This window comes from Magnolia sinica, chromosome 7 (genome assembly GCF_029962835.1).
Source record: "Magnolia sinica isolate HGM2019 chromosome 7, MsV1, whole genome shotgun sequence".
Taxonomy (NCBI): Eukaryota; Viridiplantae; Streptophyta; class Magnoliopsida; order Magnoliales; family Magnoliaceae; genus Magnolia; species Magnolia sinica.
This window is the reverse complement of record NC_080579.1, coordinates 21,801,433-21,826,292: the sequence shown is the minus strand read 5'-3', so window position 1 is coordinate 21,826,292 and position 24,860 is coordinate 21,801,433. Positions and strand designations below refer to the sequence as shown.

The 24,860-nt window shown below is 41.2% G+C and overlaps 1 protein-coding gene across 1 annotated transcript; it reads left to right on the top strand.

Moving 5' to 3' along the window:
- The first annotated feature begins 1,721 nt into the window (after nucleotides 1-1,721).
- Nucleotides 1,722-23,728, top strand: LOC131251198 (beta-amyrin 28-monooxygenase-like). The gene is made up of 3 exons (XM_058251765.1): nucleotides 1,722-2,759; nucleotides 21,112-21,299; nucleotides 23,302-23,728. The coding sequence occupies exons 1-3, from the start codon at nucleotides 1,817-1,819 to the stop codon at nucleotides 23,599-23,601; spliced, it is 1,431 nt and encodes a 476-aa protein (XP_058107748.1). The 5' UTR covers nucleotides 1,722-1,816; the 3' UTR covers nucleotides 23,602-23,728.
- Nucleotides 23,729-24,860: the final 1,132 nt, after the last annotated feature.

Genomic DNA, 24,860 nt, shown 5'->3' with positions numbered 1-24,860 from the left:
CCCCAAACTGAGAACCAAACCGATGTAACTGGTTCTTTGATTTTTGGAACCGGAACCAGAACCGGTACACTCTAGAACCGGACCAAACCGGACCGTTTGGTCAGTTCTGGTCCGGCTCCATAGTTCTATCGGTTCAATGTGCACCCCTATTCTCAATGGAGGGATCATTACTATCAAATCCGAGTACGAACATAGTGTACTTGTGGCTGTACGTGGATTTCGTACCGAGCAACATTGTATTGTATATGTTTTATCTAAGCTGTCCATCCATTTTATTAACTCATTCTACGTCATGAGCCCAAAATTGAAGTATATCCAAAGCTTAAGTGGACCACATCACAGGAAACAGTCGAGAATAATGGCAACCGTTGAAACCTTCTTATGACTCCAGTGATACTTATTTGTCATCCTGTTTGTAATATTACAATGACATGGATTAATGGAAAACACAAATATCAACTTATCCAAAACTTCCATGGCCCCACATAATTTTTTTTATTATCACACTGTTTCCTATGGTATGGTCCACTATAATTTGGGGCTCGAAAGTGGGCTTGAAAAAAGGGATTGTTGGTGTGGATAAGAGGCATAATGATGAACCTCGAAAGAGTTTACTCATTATACATTACTGAAAAGCTTTATGGAGGCGACCTAGCTAGAGAAGGACAGTCCTATCAGGGACTTTGCTGGGCTCACCATGATGTATGTGTTTTACCTAGGCTGTTACTAGATTTTTATAAATCATTTTAGAAATAATTACGATAATGATTTCGATCAAATGCTCAAGTACTGTTTATATATTTTTACAAATCATTTTAGAGAATAATCCCAAAAACGAGAATAATCAAATGCCCAGGTAGACCACACCAATAAGAACAGTGGAGATTGAGTGTCTATTGCTGAAAATCTTAAAGGTGCCACCGAAGTTTTCGTTAAGTTTATATTTATATTTTTTCCTCATCCATGTTTATGTGACTTATCAACCGTGGATGTAAAATAAACATAACGGTGGGCCATAGGAAGGTTTCAACAGTAAGGGTCATTGTCACCGTTACTTTGTTTTCAGGTTGTGTTCCACTTGAGCTTTAGATTTACCTCCCTTTTGAGTTCATTCCTTAAAATTACATGAGAGGCGGATTTCTTGTGAAATTCTTGGGTGGAAGTTCCTTTGCACGGATGCTGAGTGGGGTCCACCGAGATGCTTGTGAGAAATCCACCCTGTCCAATCGTTTTGCGAGATCAATGTAGGAAATGTGATTAAAAAATGAGGTGTATCATAAACTTAAGTGAGACACACAAGAGGGGCATTCAATGAGCACCGTTGAAGCATTCTTATGGCCATAAAAGTTTTGTATCAAGCTATTCTTTCGGTGTTTTCACTTCATCCCACTGGGAAACATAAACATCATGGTGGAGCCCAGGAAGGTTTCAACTGTAGGAATTTCTTTCCCTAATTTTTTCTCTTGTGTGATCCATTGAGTTTTATATCCACCTCATTTTTAGTCTCACACACTAAAATGAGATCTCCAAACGTATTAACGGATTGGATTTCTCACATACATTGCAGTGGCCCCACCCAGCATCCCAGAACGGTAAATTTATGCTAAAGACTTGGCAAGAAATCCCTGTCCCTCCAAGTCCGTTTGGCTGAGGTAGTACACAATCCTCTTTCAAGTCCAGCACATAAAACCAATATCCATTCACATTTATTCCTTGATAAGTAGTGGCCTCAATTTTGCGCTGTCACGGATCATAAACGTTATTCCACAACCAAAGCTTTCTTCATTCTCCAACACTCCAATACAAAGGAAAAACCATGGAACTTGTTTTTCTTTCCTTATTTCTTATAATCCTTTCATCTTTTCTCACCTATCGCTTCTTCTTCATCTCCAAAAGAAAAGACCCAAAGCTTCCCCCAGGGAGCTTAGGATGGCCCATCATCGGCGAGCTCCTTGCATTCACAAGATCAGGCCAGAACGGAACACCCCAAGATTTCGTTCAAGAGAGAATGGACAAGCACGGTGCCAGGATATTCAAGACATCCTTACTCCTAGAGCCGATGGCTGTCTTCTGTGGCCCAGATGGAAACAAGTTCCTCTTCTCCAACGAGAACAAGCTCGTCGCTAGTTGGTGGCCCACTCCGGTGAGGAAGATCTTCCCTTCATCTATCCTCACTGCAACAGCTGACAAAGCTAAGCAGACCCGAAAGCTGCTTATGACCTTCCTCAAGCCGGAGGCACTGCAGAAATACGTTGGAACTATGGATGCTGTTGCTCGACGCCACTTTGAGGTTGAATGGGAAGGTAAAGCTGAGGTGATGGTTTTCCATCTCATCAAGACTTACACTTTCTATCTGGCCTGTAGCCTCTTCGCCAGCATCGAAGACTCAGATCAGGTGTTGAAGCTTGGACGGGAATTCGATGTTATGATTAAGGGGATACTAACGCTGCCGCTCAATATCCCTGGAACCCGATTCTACCGGGCCACCAGAGCTGCAGAAGCTATACGTAGGGAGCTGAGAGTGATGATCCAACAGAGGAGAGTGGATTTGTTAGAGGGGAAAGCGTCGCCGACCCAGGACTTGCTGTCGTATCTACTTGTAACACCAGACGACAACGGGCAATTTATGGTTGAGAAAGAGATTGTGGATAACTTCTTGGTGATGCTTTTTGCTGGTCATGACACATCTGCCTCTACCTTGATGATGATAATCAAATATGTTGCGGAAATGCCTCACATCTACGATGAGATCTTAAAAGGTAAGTGTATCTTTCTCTCTCTCTCTTCTTTCTTTTTCTTCTTCTTCTTCTTATTCCGTAATCTTTTTTTTTTTTTTTTTGGGAAATAGCATAATTTCCTCTAGTTTTGTTAGAATTATACCATTCGTGATTTTCAAATATTTAATTAGATTCAAACGGAGAGTAATTGACACGGAGCAATCACAAGTAATGATATAAATTTAGGGATAATTGTCCACACCTCTTAGTTTCGGGCAATTCTAAAACCTCACCACTCGTCTTGATTACGGCAAATACCTGCGTCCCTTCCACCGAGACATTAAAAGGAGTGTGATATTGACTGCCCTAGCCTGTTGGTACTGCCAAATACCCCTAAAATTGGAAGGCTTAAACAAATGCCCTAATTACCCACGGGCACCTTTCTAAAAAAAATCTGTGGATAAAGTTGTCCCCCACTCACCGCCGACTGGGAGCGGATTGGATACTGAACACTTCAGTAGCCAAAACGCTACCGAAGTGATGCGGCAAAACCCCATTGGTTAGATACCAATGGCATGTTCCCTGGTTATAAATGCTACTCCGTTAGTTTCCTTAACGGATCTTTCTCCGTTTCCGCCGTGCACCCATTCGGCCATGAAATCGGACGGTCATACTCAGAAAATTCAGTTGGGCCCACTGTGAATTTATGTGATCTATCCACACCTTCCATCTGTTTTTCCATCTAATTTTAGGCGTTGAACTCAAAATTGAAGCTTATAAAAATCTCAAGTGGACCATACCACAGGAAACAGTGGAAATAATGATTTCCACCATTGAAACCTTTCCAAGCTCCACAGTGATGTTTATTTTTCATCCAAACTGTTCAAAGGATCAAAAAACATGGATGAAGGTAAAAAAAAATATAATCTTGATCCAAAACTTCTGTGGCCCTTAAGAATTTTTCAGCCGTATAAATTCAATTCACACTGTTTCCGTTCAATTCATACTGTTTCCGTTGGTGTGGTCGATTTTAGCCTTTTATATGCTTAGGTTTTGAGCTAAGGCCCTGAAATTATCTTATAAAATGGATGGGTAGACCGGATAAAATACATAAATTACGGTGGGCCCTACATAGTATACTCAGTACGCAATCCGCTTCCCTTGCCACGTATTGGTAAACTCCACGTACATTTCTTCTGGACGCAGAAGTTCTTGGGAACCTAGGTGGGGCCTGCTGTAATGTTTTTGAGAAATCTTCCCCTTCCATCCGTTTTTGGAGTTCATTTCATGGCATGATGTCAAAAATGAGCCGTATCCAAAGCTTAAGTGGGCCATACTAAAGGAAAAATGTGGTGAGGGAAATTCCTACCGTTAAAATCTACATGGGTTAGACAGTGATGTTTACAAGCCATCCGTAACATTAATAACTTTATCCTTATGGGATGAACTGAAATAAAAAATATTAGCATGACTCAACTTCCATGACCCACGAATATTTCAACTGTTGACAATCAATAATCACGTTCAACTGTTGACATTCAATTATCACGTTTTGGTTCACTCGAGCTCTGGAAACGGTTCATTTTTGGCGTCATGTCTTGATTTGAACTCAAAAAATGGATAGAAAGGTAGTATTTCTCACAAACATCACAGTAGGCCCCACTTGGGTTCCCAGCGCTGGCAGGAAATCCACGCCCTTTTTTTCTTTTTCTTAAGATAAACAGGAAACAGATTGGCTACTCCCCCTGACACCAGCACCGTGGCTGATGGTCAGTGCTTTGTGGGCCCACCATGATGTTTGTGTTTCATCCATTCCGTTCATAGGCCATTAAAGATCATTTTAGGCTTGATCCCAAAAACTAAAGGTATATAAATCTCAGGTGGACTACACCACATGAAAACAATAGTGATTGGATATCCACCATTAACATCATCCTAAGGCCCACTGTATTGTTTATTTGACATTTAATCTGTGGATTAGGTCATAAAGTCCCAGATGATGGGAAAAAACAAAAATCAGTTTGATCCAAAACTTTTATCGCCCCCAAAATGTTTTTAACGGTCAATGCTCATTCAAAACTGTTTCCTGTAATGTGTTCCAATCGAGATTGGGATACACCTCATTTTTGGTCTCATACTTTAAAATGATCTGTAAAAACATATGGACAGAATGGATGAAAAATATATTTCAAGGTGGGGCCCATAGAGTACTGACCACCAGCCATTGGTTGGTGCAGAAGAGTAGCCAATCCGTTTCCAGATAAGCATACCTGTGCGTGGCTGAGTGCGTTAACAGCCTAAACGGAAAAGCTTCCGTTAACGGATATCCTTTTGCAGAACATTTATTGGAAGGAAACCGCCCATTGATATCCACCACTGCCATTTTGCCGCGTCACTTCAGTAGCCAAAAGGCTACCGAAGCGTTCATATCCAATCCACTCCCTCGCTGACTACATTTTGTGTTGAGACCCGTGCAGTGGTGACGGCAGGGATTCGGATGGAATAAATATTGTGGAGCTTACCGTGGTATTGGTGAGAAATCAACACAGTTCACATGTTTTGCCCAGTCATTTTATGACATGATTCCAAAAATGAGGTAAATCCAAAGCTCAAGTGGGCCACACAATAGAAAACAATGGATATTGTATGTCCACAGTTGAGGCTAATATTTTTATTCTTTCTGTTCATCCCTTTGATAAGAACTTTACGATCGAGTAATTAGGCTACTTTATGAACAGTTTGGATTGCATATAAATATCATAATGGATCCTACAAAGGTTTGAACGATAATCAACTCCTTTCCACTATTTCCAATCATGGGGCCCACTTTAGTTTCAAATCTATTTAATTTTTGGTCTTATGTCTTAACATGATCTTAAAAAATGGATGGATGAAGTAAATTTTTCACAAACATTATGGTGGGCCCAATATAGAATCCGATGGCATGAAATTCTTGCAAAATGCTTTTACTCAAAATCCGTGTCAACGTGATGGGATGTGACACGGATTGGTTATCAAAACCTCACTAGAGACGGATGGTCCTATGGGGCCCACTGTGATGTATGTATTTTATCCACATTGTCAATCCATTGTAAAAGATCATTTTTGGGCATGAGCCAAAAAATGAGGCATATCAAAGGCTCAAGTGGACCATACTATAGAAAGCAATAAGATTGAAAACCTACCATTGAAAACTTCTTGGGGCCACAGAATTTTTGGATGTAATTCATTCTTTGTCCTATGACATTAAATTAAATTCTGAATCCAATGGATGGAATGGATTCTACACATATCCCATGGTGGGTCCTATAACCCTTACATATGACAACCTATACCCTTAACATATGACAACCTAAACCCTTAACATATGACCAATTAGACCTTTAACACATGACAACCTCTAACACATGAGAACTGCGACCCTGAACCTTAACACATGACAACCTTGAGCCTTAGCTCATGACAACTACAATCCAAACCTTTACAACCTCGACCCATAACACATGACAACCACGACTTAGACCCTTGACATATGACAACCTCGACCAATATCACATGACAAGTAGGACCCAGGCTCTTAACGCACAATCTCGACCCTTAATAAATAAATGATATAAGTTCATTGTCTTCCAAGGCAATATACATTGTAAAATCCAAATTCCATCTCCTTCTTATTGTATTCCGCATGATAATCACAACCATCCATCTTCACCTCAAATTCCTTCTGATAAGTACACTTCTCCCCATGACAATAACCATGGCCATCCATCTCTACTGACAACAAAAAGTGACTTCCATCTCTAAGAAAATGTAATTCTAAAATAATAATAATAAATCCATTTAAAATGTCTTCCACCTATCAGTGACTTCCATCTCTAAGAAATGTGGTCATCAAAGTAAAAATAAAACTCATTTTTAGGGTCGTAAGAGTTGTATGTGGTGCCCATACATCGAAGAAGATGATGGCGGTGACCGTACGCTGGAAATTTCATTTAAAGGGGGTGCTGGTGGGTCCCTGAAAGACATACTTGAAAAGGAAGAAGAAGAAGTTCATACAGGTATTGGCTCCAAGCAAGGGTAATTTTATCCTAAATGTTTTTTAAAAGGTGTTAGGGCCAGTTAGGGCATTTGTTAAAGCCTTCTAATTTATTTTATTTTATTTTATTTTTTTTGATGTTTGGCAATACCACAAGGCTAGTACATTCAAAATCCCTTTTAAAAAGGCTCTTACACTATCATTGAGGTAAGAGATGCAAAATTATTTAAAAATATTTTTCCAATGAAAGCTGCATTTACATAAATTGAAAATAATAATGCTTCAAGTATTGCTTCAGGTAGTAAGAATGTAGAAAGAAAAAACATAGATGAAATAGAACCAAGGAGGCGTGTAAGGGTTAGGAAAGAAACTAAATTAAGAGATGAATTCTATACTTTTCTCATTAATAATGATCCTTTAACTTATACAGAAGCTTTTAATTCATCTGATGCATCATTCATGAAAGAAGCTATAAATGATGAATTGGAATCTATTCTGTTTAATAAAAGTTGAAAATCAGTAGTCTTGCCACCTGGGAATAAGAAAACAGGATATAAATGGATTTTTAGAAAAAAGTTAAAACTCAATGGTACCATTGACAAATTAAAAGCTAGATTAGTGGCTAAGAGTTTTAGATAAAAGGAAGAAATACACTACTTTGATACATATTCTCATGTAGCTAAGATCTCTTCTATTAGAGTCTTTATAGCCTTAACATATATATACAAACTTCTTGTACATCAAATGGATGTCAAGACAAATTTTTTTAACGAGAATTTAGAAGAAGAAATATACATGGATCAACATAAGGGTATAAAATGGAAGGTCAAGAAAATAAATTATGTATATTAATCAAATTCCTATATGGTTTAAAACAAGCTCTTAAACAGTGGCATAAGAAATTTGACAATGCTTTGAAGAGCAATGCGTATAGAATAAATGATGCAGATAGATACATATATAGTAAATTCACAGGTAATGAATAAGTTATTATTTGTTTGTATGTAAATGACATGCTTATTTTTGGAACTAGTCTTAAGTTGATTGACTCTACTAAGAAATTCATATCATCACAATTTGATATGAAAGATCTAGGCGAAGTTAATGTGATTCTTAAAATAAAACTAATCTAAAAAGATAATCGTTTTATTCTATCCCAGTATTATTACATTAAGAAAGTATTAAAAGGTTTTAATTACTTTGATAGCATACCTATTAGCACTCCTTATGATTATTCCATACATCTAAAGAAAAACACAAGTGAAAGTATATCACAACTTGAATATTCTAGAATCATTGGTAGCCTAATGTACCTAATGAATTGCACAAGGCCTGATATAGCTTATACAGTAAATAGATTGAGCAGACAACTCATAATCCTAATCATGATCATTGGAACGCTTTATCTAGAATACTAAGGTATCTAAAAGGTACAATCACATATGGTATACATTAGATTGGCTTTCCCGCTATATTGAAAGGATATAGAGATGCTAACTGGATTACGGATTCAGATGAAATAAAATCTACGAGTGAATATGCTTTCATTTTGGGTGGAGGAGTTGTCTCTTGAAAATCTACCAAACAGACTTGTATTGCTCCGTCTACTATGGAATCCGAGTTCATTACTTTGGAAAAAGGCTGGAACATAAGTAGAATAGATTAAAAATCTATTAGCTGATATACCTTTGTGGCCAAAACCTATTTTAATTATATCTCTACATTGTGATTGCCAAACCACTATAATAAGGGGCAAATAATAATATCTATAATGGAAAAAGTAGGCATATTTGATTACAACATAATATAGTAAGATATTTACTACAAGATAGAATAATAACCATTGATTTTGTGAGATCAGAGAAGAACTTAGTAGATCCTTTAATTAAAGGACTTAGTAAACAACTAGTCCTAGGTACATCGAAGGGAATGAGGATTAGTATAATATCATGAATTACCGGTGTTGGTAACTCAGCCTATAGAAATGGAGATCCCATGCGATAGGCTTCCAATGGATAAATAATAAAATACTAAGAGACATATAGCATTGCAATAAGAAAGCTCATCATATGTTTTAGATAGTGCAAGCAACAATTGTTGGGGGACCGTGGAAGCACATCGAGATGAATCAAGTGAAGTAATCCAATCGCACCAATCAATCACAATGCAAACACAACGATTTTGGAAAAACCCTTTCAAGAAAAAATCATGGTACAAAGCGACAGATAATCACTACGAAAGCAGAAATTAAAAGAGTTTAGAGAATACCTGATTCAAACAAGCCTCGAATCACCCCAAGTTACACCCTTGAAACACCAGGAATGAATTGAAAAAGCTTTATATATTCCTATTTCTGATTTCCACCCATATTTATAGCCATGGGAAGAATCCCAAACAAAATCAGAAACAAATTCCATAGATACAAAGATTTGCGCAAAATCTGCGATACATTCAATGTGATCGACAGATCATCAAGAGCATTGAACCCCACTTCAATGGCACTGAACTAACACCAAAACAGTCCAGATACAAAACATGAAAAATCAGATTTTCTCAATTGCACTTCGATGGGTCTCGATGGCATCGAAATTAAACTTTGATGGCATCAAACAGGAATCCAAATAGTCCAGTAACCAACTGGAGAAACTTCAAAATTCTAGATGAGATCGAGTAGTTGTTTGATGACATCAACAGACCCTGTTTCTGAATTGATTTAAGACATTAAAAAACAACAATCTCCACCATGTCTTCAATCTTCAATTATGTAAATTTATGTGCATACTCCATTCTCCTTTTACGCTTTTGTCAGGCCTAGAGAAGTTGCAAAGAACTTGAACTTCTTTGTGGGAACCACCTTGGTAAGTATATCCATTGGATTCACGTTGGTGTGAATTTTCTCCAGAGTTATGCAACCTTCCTTAAGCACCTTTCGAATAAAATGGTGACAGAAATCAATATGTTTAGTATGTGAGTGATAAATTGAGTTTTTAGCAAAATTGATAGCGATCTCCATGTCACAATTAACCGGCACGACCTCCTGCTAAAGCCCCAATTGATTTATTATCCCTATCAACTAAATACCTTCATTGAATGCTTCTGTCACTGGCATATACTCTGCTTCGGTTGTGGAAAGAGCCACTATAGACAGAAGCTTCGACATCTAACTGATTGCTCTACCCACTAGTACAAACGAGTAACCTGAAGTCGACTTTCTAGAATCCATGTTACCCGCGTATTCTGAATCCACATACCTAACTAACTTAGCCCCTGTTTTCTTAAAATTTAAGATGTAGTATTTCATACATCGAATGTATCGAAGTAGCCATTTCACCGCTTCCCAGTGTTTTCTTTCGGGGGTTAGACATGTATCTGCTCATAATACCAATCGTGTCACGCCTCAAACTCGAAAACCGGGCTCATAAAATTCCTGATTGCCGAATTCGGTGCCGACAGCCTCCGTAGTACCTCATTCTCAGCTCCCAGCATCCATATGCCAGATTTCGATCCTAGGACCCTACAAGGAGAATTTTTTTCAATGTACGTTTAACTCATAAGAAGCATAACCATAAGTATACCCAAATCACAAAGGCAACATCATCATCACATATCCACTACTATAAAGATTCGAATACAATGCTGAAAAGGAAATACATATATCGAAAATCAAAGCTCCAGAAGACTGCTGTATGCTTCAAGCTCAACGCTGCTGCAACCTAACGCCACATGCACGCATCTATCATGCATAAGCTTATAGAAAGCTTAGAGGGTGGTGTAAGTGTGTGAGTAGTATATACGTGCTCAGAAGGTAATATCAGAGTAAACAGAAATACTGGTAAGTTCATGAACTATACAATATCAGAGTAAGTAGAAATACTGACAAGTCCATAAAAATATCATCAACCTCATTCAGGATATGTGATGAAAAGATATAGCAATTCAATGTCATATACTGAGAAAGTAATGTAAATTGGCTATGTAATGCGATATGCAATATGTGGTGCGAATGAAATGACCAAGCTGCAGTGTGAAGTCGGGATGATAGTACATGGTATCGCAGGCTACGGGGCCTATCACAAAGGACTTCTATCCAAATCAGTCCCATACCTAAATTTGGATAGATAGATTCAATGTGGTAAAATCCTGATCTCAGGTTAGTCGCGTGCCCAACCGAAATCCTGGTCATTACAAAAGTACACATAACAATTAGTTGCGCCCTACCAGCCCAAGTGGATAGTGAATGAATGAATGAATGAATATAATGTTGAGTATGCAACTCTTGCTCCACAAATCAGTACTCTACATCTTTGGGATCATCACCAATGTCTAGTACACTCTACGCCACCTGCCATCCCATTAAGTGCGCAACTGGGTAAGTGGAAGAGACTTCACTATCCGTTTGCCAATATCAGGACCGACTCGTCGATAGTCGACCCATTTCTCAAGTTGGTCAGACTTAACCTAGCATTGCCTACTCCCCCCAGCGGGTAAGCCTACACCCCCTTCCAACTGACCACGACACAGTGGGAGACGTGACTTACTGGTATACGGCCCTCATGCGCTCATATATATCCACTCGGTCTCGACGTTGGAGCGTCCTCTTGCACCTAGATGGTTTAAGGATTTTCACCTAGGGCCATCTATTGCGGCTTGATTCTAGAATAAATTTTCGGTGTCCCATCTGGCCATCCACAATATGCTTGTGGAGGCTATGGCCTTGATGTCGCTAGGGCGTACAGTAATCACAACACACAATGAAAGATGCATGAGTCATACAATCCAGTCATGCATCAAACCTGCACATATCGCGTGCTTATGTGGACAACTTCTCCTATCAGGGAGCCCCGTAATAATCTGCCTAATGGCATGTGCTATGATCAATCATTCCTCATATCAGGTATACATATGATGCGCATGGGCATGAGTCGTGAAGCTATACTAAGCATGTTATATGATGATGATGTACTTTCCTCATATCAAGGATGGGTCTAGATAACCTACTCATAACAAGAATAGGCCTCATAATGGGCCCAAGGGAAGGTCATAATGTGGACATCTAACCATCATTGCCCATCAATGTGGACATTTAACCATCATTGCCCATTAATGTGGACATTTAACCATCATTGCTCCCAATGAGTGGCCCACATAGAGCCAAACGTAAAGTGGGCTCATGGCCTCACACAAAGGCCTAATATACATCGCAATGGGCCTCATACAAGGGATATATATACATCACTATAGGCAGCATCACATGGACCTCGAATACATCATAATGGGCCTCACTCGTGGGCCTTATATACACAACAGGTGGGCCCTGCACATGGGCCTCAGATACATCGCATGGGCCACAACCCATGGGCCTAATGCACATCATAATAGACCTCATTAAATGGGCTACAAAAATATTATAATGGCCACGCCATATGGGCTGAAAGTATTTTTCAATGGGGCCACGACCCATAGGCCCCAGTACATCATAATGGGCCGCAACCCATGGACCTCAAATACAATGAGTGGGCCACATCAATGGGCCGCACCAATGGGCCTCATATACACGACAAGTGGGCCCTGCACATGGGTCTCATATACATCAAATGGGCCCTGCACATGGGCCTCAAATACATCACATGTGGGCCCTACACATGGGTCTCATATGCATCAAATCGGCCACGTATCTGGCCCTCGAATACATCAAATGGGCTACACATCATGGGCCTAATACATATCACAATGGGCCTTGCTCATAGGCCACGAATATATCACAATGGGCCTTGCCCATAGGCCTTGAATACATCACAATGGGCCTTGTCCATGGGCCTCAGATTCAAGCAGGTGGGCCCCATCATATGTGCCTTAAATACAGGGCAGGTGGGCCCTATCACATGGGCCTCAAATATACATCATGATGGGCCTCATGGATGGCCGCACCAATGGGCCTCAAGTGGACTTGGACCACACCAAAATCATTTCAATAGTTGTAGGTGTAACATGTGTATCATTGTACACTATCATTTCATGGGGTACACGACCCACCAATGATGATCAGCACTGTCTAAACATTGTCCAGGTAAATCAACACCATCCAAACATTATCTATGTAAATCAGCACTATTCAAACATTGTTTATGTAAATCAGCACCATTCAAACATTGTCTATGTAAATCAGCACCATCTGGACACTGTCCAGCTCATCAGCACCATCCAAATATTGTCCAGCACTGTCTAGCACAATCTAGACGGTGTGGATGAAATAAATACATCATGGAGGTGTCCACGTGTTTGGATAGCATGGATAAAACACATATCAATGTGGGCCCCATCATCCAGCAGCTACTGAACGGTGCTGAAACACATACCTTCAAGGTGGGTCCCACCGTCCCAATCTAGCGGACGGTTTGCTGACATCAGCCAATCAGTTTTAAAAGTAGGTGGGTCCCACATGGGGCCCACCAGATATATATGTTATATATATATATATAATATAATATCATTTATTATTATTATTATTATTATTATTATTATTATTATTTTTTAAAACTATCAAGCCAGCATCCATACCCTGGACGCTGGACAGTGTGGATTTAAAACCCTTACATTGTGGTTAGGGTCCACATGTAGGGATGGTGTGGATACAAGAATTGCATCACATGTGGGTCCCATATGGATGAATGGTGTGGATATAAAACATACCTCATGATCAGCGCCCACAGAACTTGATGTGTCAATACAACAGCAATTGCTGCTGGCCCACCGTCCAGATGATGGACGGATGGGATCAACAAATACATCATGATGGCCCCTACGTGCTGTACTCAGCACGTTATCAAGGTGGGCCCCATGTCCCATGCATGGATGGGGTGGATAACATATATACATCAAGGTGCGTCCCACATGGATGGGGTCCACCGTCAGATGGACGGTGTTGATAAAACCCATACATCAGTGGTTGGCCCTACCCAGCGCATCTAAATGGATGATTGGATGACATAGATACATCACAGTGGGCCACATAATCATCACACAAAAAGGAGAGAGAAAGAGAGAAATCGAATGGTGGAGGGACCCCGCCACTATGGGCCCCTCAATACAATGCATACATCAAGTGGGTCCCACCATATGTGGGCCCTCAAATCATAAAATCTAAACAAAATCACCCACCGATCGTCTTCTTGGACTTCTTCTATCACTGATGCATCCTAGAGCTTCATGGAATGCATTTCAACGGTCGAGATGAAGCTTGGATGGTGGAGATGGGAGGTAGGAAGGTGGGCCACACAAGCTCTATCATGGAGGTTGGGACATGGGTTGCTTGGAGAATGAGAGAGAGATAAGAGAGAGAGGTTGTAAGAAAGAGAGGGATAAGGTGTGATGGGTGAGTGAGTGATGGGTGTACTTTGTTGTAAGAGAAAGTTGACTTTGGGGAAGGTGGTTGTACTTGGGGATGGGTGTGAGTGATGGGAGTGATGTGATGGATGTGATTGATGTGATGTTCTCTAGGGATTGCAACGCATGACGTTTTTCCTCGAACTGAATGCGGGCCCACATCTCCTGGCCCGGGTATCGCCTTGGCGCGCGAGATGCGGCGTCGGAACCTAGGCGATGGCGTGGTCGCAAGGGTACAAGTTTTGAGTCGAGTTGACTCCTAAGGGAAGGTCACAATGTGGATATCTAACCATCATTGCCCATCAACGTGGACATTTAACCAACATTTCTCCCAAGGGGGTAGTCCACATTGAACCAAACACATAGTGGCCCCACGGCCTCGCACAAGGGCCTCGAATACATCACATTGGGCCTTGCCTATGGGCCTCAAATACATTAAAAAGGGCCACGTGGCATGGGCCTAATACATGTCACAATGGACCTCAGATTCAAACAGGTGGGCCCCATCATATGGGCCTTATATATATATCAAAGTGGGCCTCAACAACGGTCCACAAACACATCAAGATGGGCCTAATCACATGGGCCTTATATTTATCAAAGTGGGCCGTTACAAATGGGCCGAATCAAATGGGCCAAGTCGAATGAGCCCAAACCAACCACACCATTCATCTATAGATAGAGATCTTTTTAGAGTATTATCACAAAAATGAATCATATCCAAGGATCATCTGGACCATACCACAAATGGCAGTGATAATAATGATTTCCACTATTGAATTCCAGTGGGCCCACCATAGTATTTATTTTCCATTCAATCTGTTGAAAAGGTCACAAGGACCTGAACAAGTATCATACTGGTCCAAAACTTCTCTACCCAAAGGGTTTCAATGGTAGGTGTCTAAACCCACTTTTTCTGTAGTGTGGTCCACCTGATAATTAGATCTGTCTCGTTTTATTATTATTATCATTTTTATTTTTATTTTTGTCTTAAGCCTTGAGACAAACTGCCATATGCATGGACGGTTTAGATGAAATGGCAGGACCCATGAGATTTGCCACCGTGATGTAGTGGCTAGCCATTGGAATTGGGCCACCCTTTGAACGACGTGGATATAACACATCCCCACAGCCCATGCTGCTGCTGCACATGTGGGACCCCACTGTCCAGTGATGTGGACGGTGTAGACATGACACATACACCATAGTGGGTTCCATGTGGGGCCCACCATTACCGTCCAATCTGTTGGTAAGGTCACACGGAATGGAGGTAGAGAAAAAAAAATTTCATATCTGATCCAAAACCTTTGTGACAACCCAAAAAGGGTTTCAATAGCAGTCTTTCAATCCTACTATTCCCTGTGATGTGGGCCACCTGAGCACCACGTATGGCTGATGTTTGGGGCAGCCCACAACTAGGAGGCCCATCAATGTACGGTGGTGATGTTCAAAACCCATCATAGTGGGGCCCATAGCTGGGACCACCATCCATGGTGCAGAGGACGCTGCTGCGCTGTCCTCTGGATGGCAGCAGCAGCGTCTGCTGCTTGCTTTGATTTTATTTTATATATTTCTGCGATTTTCCCTGGGTGGAGCTCGCATCAGGTGGATCCACCCCACTCATTGGACTCTACGGCTCATGATCGACCAAATGAGTCTAATAAGCGACGTGCTTTTGGCGAATAAAAGAATCAAGGTGGGTTTTAACGGTAATGACACTATTTCCTATGGTATGACCCGCCTGAGAATCGGATTGGTCTCAAATTTCTGCTCAACGCCTAAAATCAAGTGGGGAATGGAATGGATGGCGTGGATTAGATTGATACATCAAGGTGGGGCCTGCTTAAGTGGCCAACCCAAAAACTCTCTTTTTTTTGTTGCTGTCGTTAGTACACACCTATGGCAGTACATGCACTCCATGTTGGCCATAAACACGGCATCATGTTGGGCCCCACATGTACGTGGCCCACATTTTAATCAAGGTGGGTCCCACATAAACGTGGCCCACCTAATTGGAACCAATCTGATACTTGTGTTTTTCCTTCATCTTGACCGTCCAATAGACCCGCTGCAAGGTGGGCCTCACGATCGGTCGGCCAAGATCGTCTTGCACATGGAGGCCACAAGACATCTCACCAAAGAAAGAGAAAGAGAGAGAGAGAAAGAGAAAACCAGTGAGATATAGGGACCCGGCCATTATGGGCCCCTCACTACATTACATGCATCATCGTGAGTCCCACATCAAGTGGTCTCTAAATAAAATGAAATCTAACGGTCGATCACCCATCTTATTGGCCTCCTACTTGCTCCCTTAGGCTTAAAAACTCCTTGCCTTCACTTTTAATGAAGGTTAATGGGGTTTTGATGGTGGAGATGAGAGATGAGAGGGTAGGTGAAAGTGAGCCACACTTGTTGCTTGCTTGGGAAGGCTTGGATGTATGGAGCTTGAGAGAGTAGAGATAGAATGAGAGAAAGAGAAAAAGAATATTAAAGGGATGGGTGATGTGTTAGTTGTAAGGAAAAGAGGATGGGAAGTAAGGTGTTGTTTGATTTTTGTAAAAAGAGGAGTGGTGAGGGGAGAAAGAGGGTTGACTTTTGAAAAGGAGGGATGAGTTGTTGTACTTGGGGCATGGTGTGTACTTGACTTGGATGATTAATTGATTGATGGGACATATTGTAGAGATTCCCTTTAAATTCGTAACGCGCGGCGTTTCTTCGGAATGAACACGGACCCATATCTCCTTGCCTGGGTATTGTTTCGGTGCGCAAGTCACGGCGTTAGAACCGCGGCGACGGCGCGGTCGCTAAGGTACAAGTTTCAGGTCAAGCCGACTTCAGTATGCAGAACTCGGCTTAGGCTCACACGTGAACGTCGGATACGGGTCAAGAGTTGCCAGAATTCGACCGGGAGGGCCGCGGAAGCCTACGGAACGGTACGGACTAGGACACGGGTCTTAGACATAAAAACACAAATATGAACTTCTTTTTGATCTAGTTATCATATAGAAGATAAGTATGAGAATTAGAATTGATTCAATCACAAAACCATGCCCATATGATAAAGCAAACAATAGAATTTAGCCAATCCATAACCAATCTAAGGGGTGCATGTATGTTGAGAAGGATTCCATCATCCAACCATGCCTAGGAGATGATGGTGACCAACAGGGTTCCTAAGTTCACAAACCCTATAATGCTAAGAACATGCTCAAAGCTATCACAGATCCATTGTAATTTAAGTCACAACAAACCATTAAAAACTGAAAGCATTCCTATTAATAAACCTAGAATCAAAAGAGAGTTCAATTAATACATGAATCCAAGCCATATGCACAACCCATCAAGCTACAAGCTTCACCTCTTAGCCCTAGCTAAGAGCTTTAGCCGATCATAGTCATGATTAGTCAAAATCCCTTAAATAAAAGCATAAAAACAACACAAGTAAATCAGCCGGTCCTTCTCTTTCCGTTTCTTTCTTCTCATGCACACCCATGTCCTCTCTTCTTATAGCAATGCCGTCCATAGGTCGGCTAGTGAAATCCATACGCAGCAAGAGGGGGTGGAATGGCTGTTTATGCACAACAACATGCATATTTAGAAGCTGCTAGGAAAGTTTTTTACGCAGCCAAGATGACAACATCCCAATTCCCCACTTTCCTTGCTTTCTTTCCAAAGAAACAACGTCCCCTGGGACGCTTTGGGATGGCCTACACGATGGATGGTCTAGATCGGCCATCTGACTAGGATCGAGATCATAGAACGGCCCACGGAGGGCCGGACGTGCGAATGCACGTCCCTGTGGAAAATAGGGTATACTGAGATACTCGGTGGGCCCCACATTGGTGTTTTTGGAGAAATTCGACCTATTCATTTGATTCCTGGTGAAATTTCAGTCGGGAAGGAGTGGTTTTTATCGGGTTTTGGTGCGGTCTACTGTATCAAACCAACTCGCCATTCATCCTATGTTTTTTGACGATCCATTTGTATACATGCGCAATGGACAAAAAGTCCACCTTGGCGATGGTCATGCCCCCCCTCTAGAGACAATGGACGGTTCGGATCATCCATTTGGATGATCAGTGAGCCCCACTACTCACAACTCAATCGGACAGGAGCGTCTGCTGGGCGTCCTGCGTAGAGAAGAGAGAGAGAGAGAGACAGGTTAGCCTTGGTTTGATTGGGCTGACCATCTAGTGTGGCGCGGGAGCTGTATGCGTTGTGTACACGCACATCATGTGTGCGGTCCATTGAGATGTTTATGAGAAATCCGTTTTGTCCCTTCATTGTGTCACCTCTTTTAAAGGGTTGAGACCAAAATTGAAGCATATCAAGATATCAGTGGGTCCCAGATTAGTGTTTTATGGGTTGATCTATCCGTTGGGCCACTTCCACAAGGATCCAATGGCTGAAATTCGACTTGTATGGTTAATTTATGGTCCTCAGGCCATATATAAAGTTTCGAGCCCAATGGTTGGTGGGAATCCTGTGATCTTGCATTCTGGATGACTTTCAGGCCCTTTTAATGTGAGTGGCTTGATTTCTTCGGATCTCTGGTGTGTAATTTCTTCGATCTCGGTCCTCTGGGGTCCGTCCCTTGCCTTAGTGATTTTGGAGCATCAAATCCATACATTTAACACCCTTTTTTTAGTCCAAGCTCCTAAATTCACCTTGCAGCACAAACACGATTAAAAATAGGACGTTAAACAGTATTATATTCGTACAATCCAGTAATAACTGGGGTCTAATATGCAATATTTGACCCTCAAAAGGCTTACAGGGCCCAGCGCGAGTATTCGGAGCTCGGCGAGGGTGAACCAGATTTTTGCATCAACATGCGATAAAACTTCCAATCATGATAGCTTCCACATTAGTCCACTACTAGTTATAAATTTCCAGGTCTCAATTATCTTAATTAAATTTCATAACTATAGTTAATTTCCAAATTTTCACTGCTGAACTTGCAGTAATTTTCAGGTCTTGATTGTAGCGGCATTGGGTTGATTTTGGGAGGTTCCAGAATCAACCCATTTAGTAATCCAGTTAAACTCTTTAGGCTAGATTTGCTCCTTTGGTCTAATTTTGGGACCAAATACATGCAATCTGCTTTGAATTTTTTTTCTTCTCTCTTCTTAATTTTATTGTCAGAAGGTTGGAGCACACCACTTGTAATATATTATTGATTGAGAAAATCTTGAATACAGTCTAAGAGAGGAACGATCTTACGTATCAACCAGTGCCATAGATTAGGCAATCTTCTTAGATTAGAATGTACATAATTAGGAAGATAAAAACAATCCAAACTATAGAAATGATGGAGCTCCATTGGACGGAGCATTACCCACTCTGATTGAACGATCTTGACCATGCAGTTTTTCCTGCTGAAGTTAGATTGACCATTTTCTTGGTAGTTCGGATAAGCCATTGTGGCCCCTTGGTCTTGAGTCTCTGACATAGAGAGGGACTTGATGAGGTCGATCACTGTCTTCCTTATGTGATATCTACTCCAAATCCACGGAGTTCTCTAGACTCCTTATAAAGCTTCCTCGAATCCTTGAGGGATGAAAGTAGAAATAATTTCTAATAAATTCAAAATAAATTGATTGATGATTTTTTTTTAAATGAAATTACAACCCTTTAAATAATGAGCTCAAACTTAGAAAGGAGTTTTAAACTTAAACTCCAACTCAAACACCCTAAAAACTTGACTTACTATAAATAGTAAACTTACTATTGATAGACCGTCTTAGGCTTACTATAAATAGTAAACTTACTATTGATAGCCTTAGAGGTAATCTAGCCTTGCTGGTGAAGGAGGGGTCTGTCGCAGTGCTAAGGGCGAGTTCATTTTCGCTTTTTCTAAGGCTTATGGGCAAGGTTCCAGCTTTCTTGCCGAAGTCAAAGCAATCATCGATGGGCTTCTGATTTGTTCCAATAAGGGGCTTACTTTAGTTGATGTGGAAAGTGATTCGCGCTCTATGGTTGAAGTCCTGTCTAGCTCGGTTGACGGCCCCTGGATCACTTATTACTGGAAGAGCCAATTCAGATCGCTTCGTGTATCAGGTTCTATTTCTTTTTCCCATTGCCCGAGAGAGGCAAACAAGGTAGCCAACAGCCTTGCTTGTTGGGCAAGCACCAACCAGCGATCCAGAGTTTATGATGTTGCTTCTGGCCTCCCTCTTCGCACCTGTGGGGAACTGGTCCTAGACAGGACTGGCCTAGGCTTGGTGCGGATTTCATAGTTTCTCTGCCGGTCCATTTTTTTGAGTTTTCCTTTGGCTTCTCCCGCCCATTCGTTTGGCGAGCCTCTGGGTTCTTTTCTCCTTGGGGCGCTGCCTTTCTGCTCAGTTGTGTCCTTTTGTGTAGCTTACGATAGGTGGTCCTAGTCCTTTTTCTAAGGGCCCACCCGAATGGACGTACATGATCTTGATGAATGAATTTTTGTGGCAAAAGCCCACCTTTTGAAGAAAAAAAAAAAAGACCGTCTTTAAGATTTTTGGCCAAAAATAGTAAGTGTCCAATTTTGCCCAACCACATTATTCTCCTAACTTTTCTAAGGCCTTTTCATGTTGGCATGACTTCTATAACTCAAAGGATCCAAAGTTATACTCGAATTAAAACTTATTATCTATAGTAAACATAAAAATAAAAGGGACTTTTGACCGTTGATCTAATGGAATCTCACAAATCTGGCGTGGGAAACTCAGCATAGAGGGGTTGGTTGGCTTAAGTAGCTTCTCCTACCCAAAATCATATATAATATGTCGAAAAACTCATCCCAATTTGCGAGATACGGTTGAGTTAAGTTTCTGACAGTCTGCATTATTTTCACACGGTCCGGATTATTTTCACTTCCAATTGGGCCTTCTCTGGTGCATCTTTGCCATGAAAGTGTGTGTGACCTGCTGTACATCAGTCTCATGGAAGGTTCTCACCTAGTCTCTTCTTTTTTTCTTTTTTTTTTTCCTGTCGAATTAGAGCAAAGGGAGATTGCAGCCTTGAAAGGAGGCGACGAGCTATTGAACTGGGAGGACATACAAAAGATGAGGTATTCATGGAACGTGGCCAATGAAGTGATGAGACTCAAAGCCCCGGCCCAAGGAGCTTTCAGAACTGCCATTGCTGACTTCACCTACGCAGGTTATGAAATTCCCAAGGGTTGGAAGGTATCTCCATCTCACTATCTTCACTTCTCCACTACATACATCACCAGTAGGTTTATATACTTTTGCCCTCCTAATTAGCATTCCCATAATTTTTTAACTGAATTCATGATAGAAAATTAGCTGCTTCGACGATTTAGATTCAACCCATTTCCATTACGTTTTGCTCCCACTTCTCATCTTCTCAGCATATGGTCATATGGCCAGAATATGAGGAGACCCAACTGACCTCTCCAGGGCCCACCATGTTGCATATGTAAAATTCATTTTGTCCATTGGTTGAGTTGAGCCATACAGAAGACAAGGGTGACTAAAAACTCACATGGACCAAACTAATGGGAACAATGTAAAATTGCTCTCAAAGCTAATAAGGTCACCCGGTGTGGCCCACCTGAGGTTTTTATCAGGATGAATTTTGTATCCTCTCTTCATTATTGTGAGTTAGACCTGACTAACCTGTTTGATGAAAGATACACCATATGGTGACCTACGCAAAAACCTATCGTCAGATCATTCTCGCTGTTCATTTGGTGTGCACCATTTGAGCTGTGAATCTAGCTGATTTTCTGACCTCAAGGCCTAACACTGAGTATAGAACCTGATGAAAAGAGTGAGTTTTACATTTAAAATACGGTGGAAATGGTGCTTAAAATAGGTGTTTAGGGGACGCGGACTACATATTGACAGGTTGAGTCGCGAGACTCGCTACTGAAGTGACGTCACCAAGTTCTGTACACACCACTGTAATGTATGAACTGTATCCACAACGTCCATTCATTTGGAGATATTATTTTAAGGCATGACCCAGAGAACGATGCAGAGCCAAAGCTTTAGTGGACCCCACCAAAGAAAACAGTGGGAAGATTGATGCCCACCGTTGAAACCTTCCTAAGGCCCACCATAATGGTTTTTTGAAAACCAACCTGTTCAAAAGTTAAAAAAAGACATTAAAGAAGGGAAAATAGAAATATCAGCTTGATCAAAAACTTTTGGCCTTTAGAAGTTTTTAACGGTGGTATCACTCTCCCCACTGTTTTCTGTGGTGAGGTCTACTTAAGCTTTGGATGTGACTCATTCTTTGGATATTACCCTAAAATGATCTCTCCGTATGGATGGACAGCGTGGATACAAAACATACATAATGGTGAGGCCCACAGGACTTGGTGACATCACTTCGTCTAGCTACGCAACCTGTAAGCAGCCAATCCGCGCCCGCGTCAAGGAGGACTCGCCCGAACGGATCAGCTACGGACAGGTTGAGTAGCGAGAGTCACTATTGAAGTTACGTCACCAAGTTATGTAGATCCTGCCATAATGTATGTTTTCTATCCACACCGGCCATCCATTTGAAGAGACCATTTTTGGGCATAAGACAAAGAATGAGTCAGATCCACCACATAAAACAGTGGAGAGAGTGACATCCACCATTAAAAACTTCCAAGGGCCACGAAAGATTTCAATCAAGCTGATACTTGTTTTTTCCTTTATTTAATGTCTATGTTAACTTATGAACAGGTTGGATCTCAAATAAAAACAACAGTGGACCTTAGGAAGGTTTCAACGGTGGGGTGGGTGTCGCTCTCTCCACCGTTTTATGTGATGGGGTCCATTGTATCTTTGGATCTGCTTCAATCTTTGGATAATGGCCTAAAATGATCTATCCAAATGGATGGGCAGTGTGGATACAACACATACATCATGGTGGGACCCTAAGAACTTAGTGATGTCACTTCTATAGCCGTCTCCCTATTCAACGCCCGGCTCGCCCCGATTTCATTGGAATAAACATTGATGTAGGACGGTAGGAGAGAGTGAGTAAATGGGGTGGGTCAGAGGGAGAGGAGCACTAAATGGGGAGGGGCTAAGTTGACTGTCGGAGCCCTTCTAATAATATACATCAATGTCCTCATAAAAAGAACAACTTATCATTGAGTTAGATTCCTTGAGAGAGATCTAAGCTTGTTACAGCTTTAACATATTATTTTCCTTCCCATTTCTACTACAGCTATATTGGAGCGTCAACACGACTCATAGGGACCCAGAGTACTTCCCAGAGCCAGAGAAATTCGACCCGATGAGATTCGAAGGGGTAGGGCCAGCACCATACACATTCACACCATTCGGAGGTGGGCCACGTATGTGCCCAGGGAAGGAGTTTGCTCGATTACAGATTCTTGTTTTTCTTCACAACTTGGTTAAACGTTTTCGATGGGAGACCGTCTTTCCTAACGAGAAGATACGAGTCGATCCAATGCCTGCACCTGCCTACGGTCTACCTGTTCGCCTCTTCCCTCACCCTTCTTAAGGCATCTTTGGCAACGTGGATCCCGAGTACTCAAATAAGAAATCTCCTGGATTTGAAATACCTAGATTCAGAATTACCCAATTGTGTTTAGCATCCTGGATTTAGAATCTCTTGTAATCCAAAAATAGCTATGTACTTAAATATTTACGAGAGTTTTGAATTTAATTGCTAAATCAACTTTAATATTCGTAATTAGTTTAAATATGTAATATTTGACACAACGATTGTAATAGGCAGATTGAAATATATATTTTGACAAAAAAAAAAATGATGAAATTCTAAGTTTTGGATGGGCCACAAACATAGGATCACAACCGAGCAGCCAATAAATGTTTGTTTACATGGCCAAATGTTTGGACTGCTCATATCATTCTATTAATGTAATTTTAGTGATGCAGTTAAAGAACTTATTTTGGGATATCATTAATGAGCCATATGTATAATAGATTAGAATTGGCAATCCATGAGGAGGGATTACAAAACTCAAAAGTTTCAATTTGAAATCCCTGAATTCGAAATACTCTCTAATTCCCTTGTCAAACAATCAATGGATTTGGAAAACACCCTTAAATCCCTCCGTATCTATGGTGCCAAATGACTCCTAATATTCACCCACTTATGCTCTGTACCCATGTTTTTAGTTGGAACGGGCTCTAGGAAATTACTATTACATGCTTCTCAATAGTCCAATATCAAATTAATTCAAGAAAAATAAATCTTGGGTTGGGTTTGATTGATGTATTACAGTTGTCCGTGGTTAGAAGTTCAAAAGAAAAAAATAAAATAAAATTGAACCATAGTGAGAGGATAGTGGACCAGGCGCAGCCCCAGCCTCACCCAACATGGTGCAGCCCTAACCGTGGGGCTCACGACTTTGATGCATGTGTAGTATATCCATGCTGTTCATCCGTTTTTTCAGATAATTTGAAGGCAGGAGACAAGAAAATGAAACAGATCCAAAATTTCCAGTGGCCCACAGTTTTGGATCATATTTGTATTTTCCCTTCATTCGGATCTGTGTGACCCTATCAACAGGTTGGATGGCAAATTCAGCGGGGCCTTGGAAGTTTCTAATGGTGGGTGTTCAATCACCACGGTTTCCTGTAGTGCATCCACCTAAGATATTTAATTGCTTCATTTTTGGGCTTGTGATCTAAAATTAGCTGGCAAATTAAAATAGATGGACAGCCTCGATACACTATACATACATCAAGGTGGGCCCATCGTCAGGGCCGCACCTAATTATAATCTGCTCGGTG